At 39.0% G+C, this 13431-nt stretch overlaps 2 protein-coding genes across 2 annotated transcripts in view; one reads left to right on the forward strand and one right to left on the reverse strand.

The window, feature by feature from the left end:
* Positions 1 to 4409, forward strand: part of VPS26C (VPS26 endosomal protein sorting factor C) — a 52334-nt gene extending 47925 nt beyond the window's left edge. The window contains exon 8 of the mRNA XM_072994127.2: positions 1319 to 4409. Within this exon, the coding sequence (XP_072850228.1) occupies positions 1319 to 1326 (8 nt within the window). The 3' untranslated portion in view covers positions 1327 to 4409. The remainder of the gene's footprint in view (positions 1 to 1318) is intronic.
* Positions 1 to 13431, reverse strand: part of TTC3 (tetratricopeptide repeat domain 3) — a 71412-nt gene that overhangs the window by 25070 nt on the left and 32911 nt on the right. The window contains exons 19-27 of the mRNA XM_072994125.2: positions 12233 to 12313; positions 9107 to 9219; positions 7329 to 7455; positions 6605 to 6724; positions 6359 to 6460; positions 4466 to 4558; positions 2965 to 3026; positions 1201 to 1328; positions 787 to 1101 (exon numbers count right to left, since the gene is read on the reverse strand). Of these exons, the coding sequence (XP_072850226.2) occupies positions 787 to 1101; positions 1201 to 1328; positions 2965 to 3026; positions 4466 to 4558; positions 6359 to 6460; positions 6605 to 6724; positions 7329 to 7455; positions 9107 to 9219; positions 12233 to 12313 (1141 nt within the window). The remainder of the gene's footprint in view (positions 1 to 786; positions 1102 to 1200; positions 1329 to 2964; positions 3027 to 4465; positions 4559 to 6358; positions 6461 to 6604; positions 6725 to 7328; positions 7456 to 9106; positions 9220 to 12232; positions 12314 to 13431) is intronic.

The raw sequence follows: 13431 nt of genomic DNA on the forward strand, positions 1-13431 counted from the left end.
ATGCATGAAGGGGTGGGGGAGTGCTCACACCAGCGCTGGTGAGTGGGCAGGCGCTCCCCCACTGCTTCGCGGGGACAGAAGTGTCCCGCCATCCTCAGAGGCTCAGCCAGTCCGCGGTCCCAAAAAGGTTGGGGACCGCTGCTCTAGGGTGAATGTCTGGCAGTTCTATTACAAGCTCCCCTCCCCAGCCTGCTCAGAACAGTAGAGGCCTTCCTTCAAATCAAATAGGCTTAAATCAAGAAGAACAGAAAACATAAGATGACAGACATGTAAAGATTTAAAACCAATCATTAGAATTTAGCAGACTTTCATTTAAACAAGGCTTCTATCCCATATTTTTTCAGATGCCCTGTGACAAATAAGCTATGGCAAAGTAAGATCTGAAAGGATCTGGCCCAGCAGTCTTGCTGAAAAGCCCACCTCGATTTGCTCAGTGTTTCAGTAAGAAACCACTAAACAATCTTAAGTTCCAATACTGAAGAAATGCAATGCATAAAGGCACCCAGTCACAATTTGCTCATATCATATACAAACCCATTCAAGGATTGGTAGGATCACAAAACTTTTGAAGGAGGAGTCTTAGAGAAATAACTGACAGGGAGGAACAAAAAACTACAGCTATAGGCTGCAGCTCTGCAAAATGAACATTTTGGGGAGCTACAGAGTTCTCTGATGCTCACTGTTGAGAAACTATGGGTATGAGCAAATGATAAGAGTTAGCACCCTGCAATGGAACTAAACTATTCAATTTAGTTAATCGTACAGCCATAGAAAGCACAGTATTACCTTTATTGTTGAGAAGATTCACCCAGTCATGTAGTTTAGGATCCACTTCTTCAAACTCACTTAAAACATGAATAAAAATTCTTGTCTTTACTCTGTCATTTTTAACAATTAAGAAGTTTATGATCCGGTCCATTACTTCAGTTGATGATCCAGAACTTGAAGAAAACAGTGCACAGTCCTCTTCACTCAGAACCCACCATGAAAGGAGTTCATTAAGAAGTTTGAAAGCATCACGTACACCTGTTAATATGTTTGAAGCATGCTGTACTATAAGCTGCAAAACTGGATCTGAGGGAAAACAATTTTGAACTCTTCCTAAGATAGAGCAAATACAGTGACAGTCAGGATCTATAAACACAGTAAAATGCATACAAAGAAATTCAAGGACATTCATAAATGTTCATATTAACATACCTTTATGAATATCATCTTTTGCTGGACAGTATTCTCTGTAATATGTTTCTCCTTCTGCTAACTTAACTTCATCTTGCTTCATAAATCTCTTTAATTTTCTTTCTTGTTTTCTTTCCAGTTTCCTGAAACTGATTCAAACAGCCAGCAATGAATCTTTCCGAGAAATGTTCAAATAAGTGCAGCAGGTTATACATCATCCCACTTGAACTTAAAAGATAAAGGATACACGTACTGATCCATCATGAAGATTTAATTCAGTGACAATGTGATGTACCCCTGCAACGTTCAACCAGAGGGCCATCCAATTTGGTTGTCAAGTATATTAAAAAAAAACTTCAGTTTTTCATTAATGGATACCAAAGGACCTGAACTTCTAGTGTGCAAAGAAACATGCTGTTTAGAGACCAAGGCAGAGTTCTGTTTGATTTCTCAATTGCACAAATAGTAGTACATGTATCACAATGGGCTACTAAACAAGACAATCTGCACCAGTTCTTTGCACAACTTTCATTGTTAATATGCATTTGTTATCAAGAAAAAGAAACAGACACTGCCTTAAGACCGTGCAGCAAGTGGAGAGTGCTAGATTTCTCCTCTTGCACAGTCTGGAGCTAGGCTTGCACTCACACTACAGACCTCATTAACATGGTATTGATGGATACTGGACCATATATTTGACCTTTTACACTATCAATTGATCATGCGATGAGATGTACAAAATTTTAAATAGATTAAGAAATGGGATCATCGTAAGTATTAACGTCAAACTTTACAATACATACTCCACATGAAGCAAGCATGATTATGTTATTCTTATAAAGAATTGCTTTGACTATATTCAACAGAATTTTTGCTTGCTTTTATGAGATTAGCTTGCAGTATTTGGAAATCATTTAAAGAGCTATAAGTTATACAAAAACATTAATTTATACTGATTTTAATTTATAATCATCATTGTCATTAGAACTTCAAAGCTGGAAGGAACCCTATGTATTATCAAGTCCAGCCTCGGCCAAGGAAGTACACTGGGCAATTGAACTCCCAGCCTCTACCTAAACCACTGATTTATCCAGGAGTTCTAGCTAGGAGACCAATTCTTAAGTGAAAGATATCTGTGTTCTGTGCAATCAAGTCAGAATTACAGTGACCCTAATAGGCCTTCCAAGGTAAGTGAGTTATTTAAAGAGTGGTTTTACCAGTTCTACTTCCCCAGTGAGTTTTAGTCTGTCATTCTATCCACTATACCACACTGAGAATCCTTTGTGAAAGACATACATAGGCCAAAATCCTATTGAGTTTTTATAGTGGCGAAGTGCAGGTGGCATAAATCTTACTGTTGAACTGCTGCTAGAATTTAGCATTGTTAGTTGCTCTTGCCTGCTAAATCATGCAACTCAGCATGAAACCACAAATGGCTACACAGCTTCTTAACTTGCAGCAATTTGGCAATGAGATGTATATCAATTGCATTATGCTGGAAGGCATACATAAACAGCCAAACAAAATTCTCATTAAACCTTAAAAATGTTATTTATCCATCAACATAATGTTGGGAAGAGGTACTGCTTTGCTATTACTTCAAATGGGAGAGACAGTGGTTCCGTTTCCTTTGCACATGTCACTGAAACCTGAATGGCATATATTCAGGAGAACAAAGCCAGGTCACTTTATGAACAGCACCCACAAGCCTTCCATTCTAGAAAATTGCAGAGTGAGAACATTTTTGTATACTATAATTCTACTACCAGGAATTAGAAAACTTACCTTGAACATTTTTGTTTAACAATAGGCTTTGGAAGATTCTTTGTTTTTATTTTATGCTCAAACTAGAAAGGGGAAAAGGAAAGCAGTAGCTTCAAATATGTACTTTATTTAATAGCATTTGTTCAGTACTGTATTATAAAATGTGAGACAAAGTTGTGCCATTGCACACTAGAATTGATACTCTATCAGAACATACAGAAAATATCTCCAATTTAACAACAAAACACAGAAAAGCTTTATCATTTAATCTACAAAGAGGATGTGTTTCTCCCTTTCTGAATCTATGCTTAAAGCTAGAGTGTTCCGCCCCCCCCTCATTATCATATGCTAATATATTTCAAAAATTTTCTGAGAAACTCCTCTTGCCAATTTGCTCTGCGGGATTACAAAACAGAATTTTCAGCAGCAGCAGCCTGTTTTATTAACTCCCTTCTCCCAAGGAAAAGCTGCTCTAGGATTCAGTGCCAGAGGTTGATGCAGATTAAACTTTTGAGGCTCTCCTAATTGTTGTTAAAATGTCAAGATTCAAGGTCTTGAATTCCCTCCCATCAACTGCTTAGCTCTTCGAAATTGATGCCGCCTCTATCTTAATGTCTGCTTAAAACTTATACTGGCACCAAAATTTAATTGCGATTCTGAGAGAAAGAATTTACCAGAAAGAAACTGGGAGTAGGAGGGTGCAACTTTCCTTACTCTTTCACTGCTTACTTTGACTGATACTACATTCGCAATAACTGCACTTCAAAAAGCTTTAAACTATTGGCAGTATCTTGTTTGATCTACTGTGCGTGGAACAGTAACTGTACAAAACAATGTAACCAACTTACCTGAGTATTAATTGCATGATCGATCATGCAACTATTACATGACCATGTACACTGTATACACAACCAAAATGGAGAAACCTACCTGTGTGATCACCATTTTGCACACTGTAAATCAAACAGAATGCTAGTCTATGCCTGAAATGTGAGCACAACCTTATGTGTACAATTGAAATCTGTTTATTTTCAGAAGAAACAAAACAGGACATGGGAGTGCATTCTACTGAATTTAATGAGATTTAATTGTGGGTTGACAGATGCAAGTTGGCACTGGCAGTGACTATGTACTGCAAATTTTCTGTTTTGTTTTATACTATGAAACAGACATTACGGTTCCATATGAATACAAACTGCCTCTTTTAAGAAGATTAACAACATTTAAATGCATAGATACACCAGAAGGATTTCTCACTCAAAGGCTGGCATTCCATTGGGCTTCCACTACACAGAAAGTCCCTTCATCATAGTAGCACAGGATGGTGGACACATGCAAGTAGTGATCTCAATGAGGAAAACAAATCCCCCACTTGCACAATGACAATGCTTGCACAAATGGTATGATACCCAATTACTTGACTGGCAGGGTTTTCTGCTCAGGAGATACTTAATCAGAAAAACAAATGGAAAAATCTTAAATAACAGCATCTAGCTGAAAATTATCAATGTGAAATGCTTACCTCACATTTCACTAAACCAGAAGAGTGGAAGACAACAATTTTAGAAATAAGACCTTTACAATCTGGAGTGAAACACAATTCTTGAAGAATATCCTGCAGATATCAAAAGAAAATTAGCCTGGGGGAAGGAGTACACTGCACAAACTGCAGAACACATTTATTTATTATTTTAAAAAACTGAATTTAAGCATTATATAAATGGTGATACAACACGTACATATTATCTTTTGAATGCTTTCCCTTGCAGGACCTAAGGCAGCCTACAATAGGTATTTGAATACAGATAACAGCTAAAAAAAGAACCAGTGTTAAAATGTCATTAGATAAATTACCGCATTAAAAACAAACGCTAAATCAAAATGAAATAAAGGCCATTTAAAAATAAATTATTTTCCTTTAAAGTTTTTATTATTGTGTTTACTACAGCTATAATCTAAACTGCATCAGTGATATATAATAACTAGATTGGTTTCAGATTAAGTTAACAGAACTTAGGTCCAACTGAAATTAGTGGGACAACTGATAAGTCAGTCTTATATATGTCAACCTAGATGTAAGTCTAATCAAGTTCAGCTGGACTTACTCTGAAGTAAATGTACATATGACTGTGGCTTTCATTTCCATTGATATCAATGGCATATATTTTCAACTAACTCCAGTCCATTAGTTTTACTTTATTAAGCTCAATATAACAATCTTTTTCCCTTTTCATTTCTGGGCTGGAAACTAAAAACGTCTTTATCTTTCTCATAAAAACCAGCAATCATGCTGAACTTATTTTAAGCTAATAATAACGTGGACAGAAATACATTGGGAACAGTTGTCTACTAGAATATCTTTAGAAATGACTGAAGAACAAAAAAAAGTAGGCAGTGGTCATGCTGGAATTTCATGATAATCCATCAACCTGGATTTAACAAACCAGTCAGGATTTGTAAGCCAATCCTTAAAGTTGCTTTAGGAAAACTGGCTAGCATAGATTTATATAACTGTAATACCTGGTTCAGATAAAATACAAAATCATGCCATTTTATTTTGTTTACTGACACAAAGTGAAAAACAATAAACTGTTAATTTAAAGCATAGTTTCTTAAAGGCTTAACAGGAATCCCAACACAGCCAGCATCTCCTCTAGAGTCTGATAGAATGTAGAAACTGAGAAATGAATTAAGTATTTATTTGTTTACTCAATTATGAAGTGCAGAATTTTAAAGGTATTACTTCAACAGTCACAGATAACTACTTGTGATTACTCAGTGCAATCAATCGTTTAAATGCAAAGACTTGTTGACTTTAAATTTCAATATCAAAGTGCTAGGGGAAATACACATTTTTAGAACAACCAACTTGAGCAAGTAAATTTAGGATAGCCAATATTCATTAATTTCAGACTGAATATACAAATCTTGCAGCCACCAGGTCAGGAAAGAACAACAAATTGCTCCCCTGAAGTCAAATGAATATTGGTAGTTTGGCTTCCTGTTACATTCCTTGAATTGCTCTTCCAATACTAGATGAAAACTATGCTTGTAGTTTGGATCCCTGTCACAGTCTTTGAGTAGATGTGGCCTGTGTGAATCAGAATTACTATTAGTTTTATTTATATGCCACATTTCTCCCAACAAGGGACCCAAAGTGGCTCTGTGGTGCTAGCACAGTAAGAAAAAAGACATTCAAAAGTAATCCCAGATATCTCTTTTTATGAAGCACTCTCAGTCCCAGTTTTGGGGCAATAAGGACAAATAAATCATGTAAGATAACATAGTGCAACACAGTCCCAGCAACACACTACTCAAAGGTGTTTCATTCTTTCACACTCTTCACTACAAGGCTGTGAAATGTCATTCAGTGCAACCGTTATACAGAAATGAGGCTCTAGCCATTGGGCATTACCTTGTCATTTTTATCACTGTATCTTATTGCTTTCAGCTTCTTCCAACAACTCACATGAAACTCCACTATACACTGTTCACAGCAGGCAATTCTTATAAAACCCTGAAATTTGGAAGACCACAATTTTGAACACTTTGACAACACTGTAATATTCAAGCATGTTTTGCACAAGGTTTTATGAATAAATTCTGTATGTATCTTTTAAACCATGTTTTCTAACACTATTCAACATCCATGAATACTTACCTTGAAATCTGGGTCATTAAAATATATATTGATTTTTGGTGCTTGACACTGTTGGTAACGACAAACTGCATCTGGATTTGGAGGAAACTTGCATTGTTCAATACAATCTTCCAGTATAATCTGTAAACAAGAAAAGTCGGCATTAGATATGGTTACTTCTTCACTGGGCTTTTAATGAAGTTCCCCTCCACTTTCTAATTAGAAAGAACAAGTACTAGACTTAAAGGGGGGGGGGACCTCTTGAGTTTTGGGTACGTTCTGGCTGATGAAATTTCGATGAATTGAGAGTTAGCAATAGGCTTAGAGCTAAAGTTTGAATTAAATTGACATGTCTTTGATTTTCTGAAAACATTAAGAATTCCTATTCTCATCCCATCCCCTACAGGGCCAAGCTGTTTACAAGAGTATGTCACTTCTGCTTCTCCAGGAAGGAAAACCCAATGGCAAAACAGAACAGATTCATCAGGGCAATGTCTGTTCTAACAGTTTTCTGTCTGTTAAAAAAAGCACAGAAGCGTACAGAAATTTGGAGACACTGTTTACAGTTTTCTAGATATCTGCACACAGATGCCTTCAATGACCAAGAATGCAACATCTTCCACTTTTCTGATTTTGTCCTTGATAGAGTCATGATGAAGCAAATGTTTATTATGGTCAGATGCCATCAAAGGGGACCTATGATCTTTTTAAAAATTATTAATTGCAGGACTGCATTCTTTCTTACTTGTAACTTCTCCGTCCTTGTCTCTTCAATAACAATTGAGGTTGTAGGCCATGTCAACACACCAGGCACAATCTTATGACTGACCATGATTTTTGACTTCATGAAGTGATCCAGAGCATCTGAAAACCTACAATGTACAGAAAATTGAAGTCACATTTTGCATTCTGTTTCTTCAAATGTCCCTACTGCATTTTATATTTTGAAATACAAAACAAAAATATGTCATCCAACTTTCCCCACCATCCTCACAAAAGACAACAGGAAAAGTGAAAGCATGACCTTCTGGCAGGAAGAAAATAAAGTCTAGTCTAGGCTTCCTTTCAAAGCAAGGAGTTACCAGAGTCTATTTACTCCCTTCTCACTCTACACTGTGCACTAACAACAAGAACTTCCAACTACTACTGCTCTCATTTTTTCATCCTGTTTCATCAGCATATCCTCCTTCCTATTTCACTGTTGGTGGTAGATAGTATCCCTTGGGGTCTAGTGGGCAGACTATGCCAGGCAGCTGCTACAGGTCCACAGAAGGATAAGAGCACACTCATTCATATGCACAAAATGTACCTACTAAAAACAAGTAGGAGACAGAAAGATCCAGTGCAGTAAGCTGAATGCACTAATGGGATAGGAAAGTGGGTTAAAGTAAGGGAAAATAACATCCCCTGCTGCTTGAATCGTATGCCATGAACGCAACTCTTCTTGCAAGAGCTAATACATACAGAAGGCAGCTTTGTACCAAATGTTCCACCATTAAGAGTACAATATGTGAATCAGCTTCAAGTCAGCAGAAATTACATTAGCTAGCCAATCTCCTTCCAGATTAAGTAGAGGCCGCTGATATATTTCTAAATTTCTTACTGAGCATCTTATTGTTTAATCCCAATTATACATATGTGAATTTACAAAATAACAAAAATAAACACCCTAGCGTAAAGCGATGATGGACAATCAACCAGAGAAATGAGCTTTTTGCATTTCATCCTGTGAGTTCAGACACATGAAAATGGTTTACAGTGGTGCCTTGCTTAACGATGTTGTTTCCCAAAAAAACATCACTATGGGAAAACATCGCTAAGCGAAACACTATTTCCCATAGGAATGCATTGAAAACTGGATAATCTGTTCCAATGCGAACGGATTACCGTCCTTAAGCGAAAATCGCCATAGGAAACATCGCTAAGCGAAACAATGTTTCCCCCATTGGAATGCATTGAAGCCTATTCAATGCATTTCAATGGTTTTGACAGGTCCGTTTTCGCTATTTTTAAAGTGTCTTAAAATGTTCAAAAACTGTTTTAAATGCTTGGGATCGTTAGTGCACCTTGTAAAACCTTTGCAAACTTAATTTGGCTTTGTTCTGACTCTTCGTTAATTTTTGGTGAATTCCCCCCCCCATTGGAATGCATTGAACTGTAGGTTTGACCTAAACTGTCATCGCTCAGCAAGGCAAGATCCCAAACATCGCTATGCGAAATTTCCCCATAGGGAACATCGCTAAACGGAGCGCAAAATCGCTCCAAAAACCTCTTCGCTAAGCAAATACATCGTTAAATGAGGCAATCGCTAAGCGAGGCACCACTGTATCTTCCTTCAAACCTATTTCACACTGGCCTGCCAAAACTCCCCCCCCCATGCTGTCACAATAAATATGAGACACCACAGAAATTCAGCAAACACAAAGTGAATGTTTAAACAGAATATTTAAGAGATCAATTTCTTAAAGAAAATTTACTGGCTGAAGAAATGAAAATTGTTCTCAGAGGAAATATCTTACTCACCAATTCTGTCTCAGATATACTTTTCCAATTCCATAGTGTGCTAAGCAATCAAATCTCACTTCCTGATACTGCTCAATTATATTATTAAAATAGTTTTTGGCTTTGGTTAGTTCCTTTGGGTGGGTGGGGGGAAGCAAAACATTTGAAAATCACTACAAATAAATGCACAACATGCACACACACCCCATCAAAAGGTAAACTGTTTAGGATAAATATTAGAGATGGGGGTATTTGTAGACGAATACGAATTATCTCCCTGCAGGTGGAAATAACGAGGGTCCGGCCCCATGGAGCTGGACCGTCCACTCACTGTTCGGCTGCTGCCGCAGGCACAGTGGTGTCTTCCTATTGTGCTGTGCTCCGTAATGAATTAGCCATTCCTGGCTGGAGGCAGGATGACAAGCCGCTGTGCCAGGTTGCACAGTGGCTAATCCACTCTGCCAGGTTGCACAGTGGCTAATCCATTGTGGAGCACAGTACAAAATGAATCACCACTGTGCGTGGCAGCAGCTGAACAACTATGTCCACCTGCGGGGAGATATTTTTATTCATCTATGAATACCCCCATCTCTAATAAATATATGTTCACAATGACTGATGCATAAATGAAGGAATTGCAGCACGTGCGAGAGACCTCAAAGATGGGGGAGGAGGGCAGCTATTAGATCCCCCCCCTACTTTTGACCCAGCTGCTCCTGTTCAAGAGACAAGCTGCTGCTTAAGTTCAAAAACAGCTTGTTAAAATACAGTGTGGCAAAAACAGTAGTTTTAATGATGAGAGCTGTTCTGTTGCATGCACAAACTCCTTGTTCAGCTCTTCTTGTATGACAACTGGACATGGTCTAGAGCAGTGATGGCAAACCTTTTTGAGCCAAAGTGCCCAAACTACAATACAAAAACAACTTATTTATTTCAAAGTGCCAACAGTGCAATAAAATCTGAACACTGAGGCACTATCACTATCTTTTAGGCAAAAATGATGAAAGTGAGGTTCTCCTACTTGGGCACATCTTGAAAAGACAGGATTCTCTGGAAAAGACATTAATGCTCGGAAAGGTGGAAGGCAGCAGGGAAAGAGAAAGACCAGATATGAAATAGACCAACTCCCTAAAGAAAAACACAGGCTTGAGTCTACAAGAGCTGAGTAAGGCAGTTGAGGACAGGTCATTTTGGAGATCACTCATTCATAGGATCACCATAAGTCAGAGGCAACCTGGGATTGAAGAGGGTGGGCTTCAGAACTTGTGCCTCCCCCCCGCCTCTCCTTCCTTCTTTACTCTGTAGTAGGGTGCTCCCCTTTTCTGGTCAGACAGAGGGATCGATCACAGAGGAGGATGAAGAACTGGCAACCCCTCCCTGCTTCTCTCTGCCTCTTTCCTCTCTCCAGGGAGAAGGATGGTTACAAATGCTTGTTCTTCGGAGAAGTTAGAATTCTCCTCGGAACTGGAGACATGATGCCTCAAGCTCTTCTGGAACTACTCCGTCTCATGTCTGCCATGGAGGAAAACGGGAAGGGGTGCATAGAGCAAAGAAAGGGCCCCTCAAATCAGAGTAAGGTGACCTCCTGAAACGGCTCACTAGCCAGGCTAGATCCCGAGTCTCTAGCTGAAGCCTGGAATGTGTACTCCCCTCCTGGTTGTGAAGCTAATGTAGTGGGTGTATCACGAAGATTTCAGCTTGTCTCAGGTGTGGCTGGCCAGGGGCTTTCAGTTGCTAGAAATCTGTTGCTGTTTTCCACCTCCCGGGCTCTGCTCACCCAGCTTGGTCCTTCTTGGATCCTTTCTGCCCTTAGTTGCTCATGCATAAACAAAACAGTGGCTGTTGTTTCCTCACTCTCCCAATTCGTCAGAGGGAAGCAAGCAGCTGAGGTGGGAAATGAGCCAAGAGAAAAAGGGCCATGGCTGAAAGGGAAAGGTGGGGACTTATGCAACTCACACACACAATGGAATGCAGAGGATCCAGCAGTGGGGGAGAAACCGAGTCGGGGTTGGTGCTGCCACGAGACTAGGTTAGCCCCTAGCCTTAAGGCACGCATGCCCACAGAGAGGGCCATGAGTGCCAGCTGTGGCACGCGTGCCATAGGTTCGCCATTACTGGTCTAGAGCAGGGGGCCATATGGCCACTTGGGAGGCCCTGGCACATTTGAAGGAGGCCATAGACTGGAGACAATTTTTCACACACCGCCTTATATAGTTCTGATTCAGCTTGTATTTCTTTCATAATAGTTGTCATTATGTGCCATCAACTTGGAACTCAATTATAGAGACTCTAACAGGGTTTTCAACGTAAATGATATATTTAAGGAGTGGCTTTACCAGTTCTACATCCCCAGTGATTTTCCATGGTTGAGTGAGAATTTAACACAGGCCTTCTGAGTCCTAGCCTGTCGCTAGGTATCACACTGGGCATAATCTATGACAATAACATGGTTTAAATTGCTACCATGCTATAGGCTTCTCATTCTCATTACCTTCTTTACTAAACATATAGATACAAACTAGTCACAATAGTCCCCTGCAGATTCCTGGAACAATTTCTTCATAATTGTTTAACATTATTAATTAAAAATAAATTTATAAATTAGAAATGCAAAATATCAGCATTTTGTATTTGTTGAAGGATCAGGGCATTCCCCCCCCCCCCAAGCATGAACAGGGTTGTGGAATACGTATAAATTGTTGCTTCCAGGCTGGACTACAATTACATCATTCCCATGCGTAATGATCAATAGGGTAAATTATTTTGAAATAACCAACACTATAGTCTCAGGACTCCAAGAGCCTGCAGACAAAGAAACTTAGAAAAATCACTGCTTCTCTTCCACTGTGTATAGCAACAGAAATAAATTTGCAGTTGGAATAATTGCTCACATCAAAAAACATGAAAAAGACAGACAGTACAATATATTAGCATGTGGGCTGTGGAATTTCAACTTCATGGTTTTTAAAACTGTTACAGATTAAATAGAACAAAAAGCTGAAATCAAGCATGGAGACTCTGCATTCTACGGCTTAGCAGGCAAAAAGTTATCATCACCTACAGTAGGAACTATCTGAGCCATAAGAATCTCCTACCTGGACTAACATCTGAATAGACTATCAAATATGAAATGGGGTGAAGTCTTACCGCAGGCTGTCCTATGCCAAGAAGAGCAATAGCATATCCATAGGTGATTACAACGTAATCAATGATTGCAAGATTCACTTGCTGCAACAAATTGGAAAAATATTAAAAACATTTGTTTGTCCTTGAACAATATATGTTCAAGCAGATAACATAACACACCATAACAGCTGGAACAATATTAGCTATTACAACTCATATTTAATTACTGCTGCGTTGCCTTTGTGGGTTAAATCAGCACTCACAAAATGGCTTATAAGCCTTTAAAAATAAAATAGAATTAAAAACAGAGAGTCATAGTCTCAGCATAAAACAACTGTCAAAAAGTCAAGATAAAATAACAGTAGCAGATTAAAATCATAAAAATACAGGGAAATGTCAATCAATTAGCTAAAGGTGGAGAAAAACAACCAGGGCTTTAAACCTCACGTAAAAACAAGAAGGAAGTGAGGTACACCTGCCACACAAGGGAGTTCCAAAAGGATTGGGCCACCACTGAGAAGGCCCCACGTCTTGTGCCTGCCAGCTGACGGACTCTTCTGACAAGGACATGATTAGGGCCTTCTATAGATGTGGACAGTATCATCGAAGCTACCAACATGAATTTGACCAAACTCCGGGAGGCAGTGGAAGACAGGAGGGTCTGGAGTGCTCTGGTCCATGGGGTCATGAAGAGCTGGACACGACTTAGTCACTATTAACAACAACATAGACATAGAACTGGAACCAACATGGTTCCAAGCCGTTTAAGACTTTGATGGCAATAACTACCGTGTTTCCTCAAAAATAAGACAGGGTCTTATATTAATTTTTGCTCCAAAAATGCATTAGGGCTTATTTTCAGGGGATGTTTATTTTACAGTCATGTCATCTTCTTCTGGTTGCTGCACAATGGTGGAGGCCGGGGTTTCACTTAACTGGGGTTTATTTTTGGGGTAGGGCTTACATTGCGAGCATCCTGAAAAATCATACTAGGGCTTATTTTCAGCTTAGGTCTTATTTTCCGGGAAACAGGGTAGGAATCCAGACTGGGAGCACAATGGCAAAGCAGTTCAGACAGTATGAATCAAAGTTACATGTTCTTTTTACACGACCCCGCAAGAAACTAAATGGCAGTATTCTGGACCATTCAAAATTTCTGAATAATTTTCAAAGGTAGTAGTTTAATCTGGAGATAAAAAGGGAATAAGGCCTGCTTTCTC

This window comes from Pogona vitticeps, chromosome 3, assembly GCF_051106095.1.
Source record: "Pogona vitticeps strain Pit_001003342236 chromosome 3, PviZW2.1, whole genome shotgun sequence".
NCBI lineage: Eukaryota > Metazoa > Chordata > Lepidosauria > Squamata > Agamidae > Pogona > Pogona vitticeps.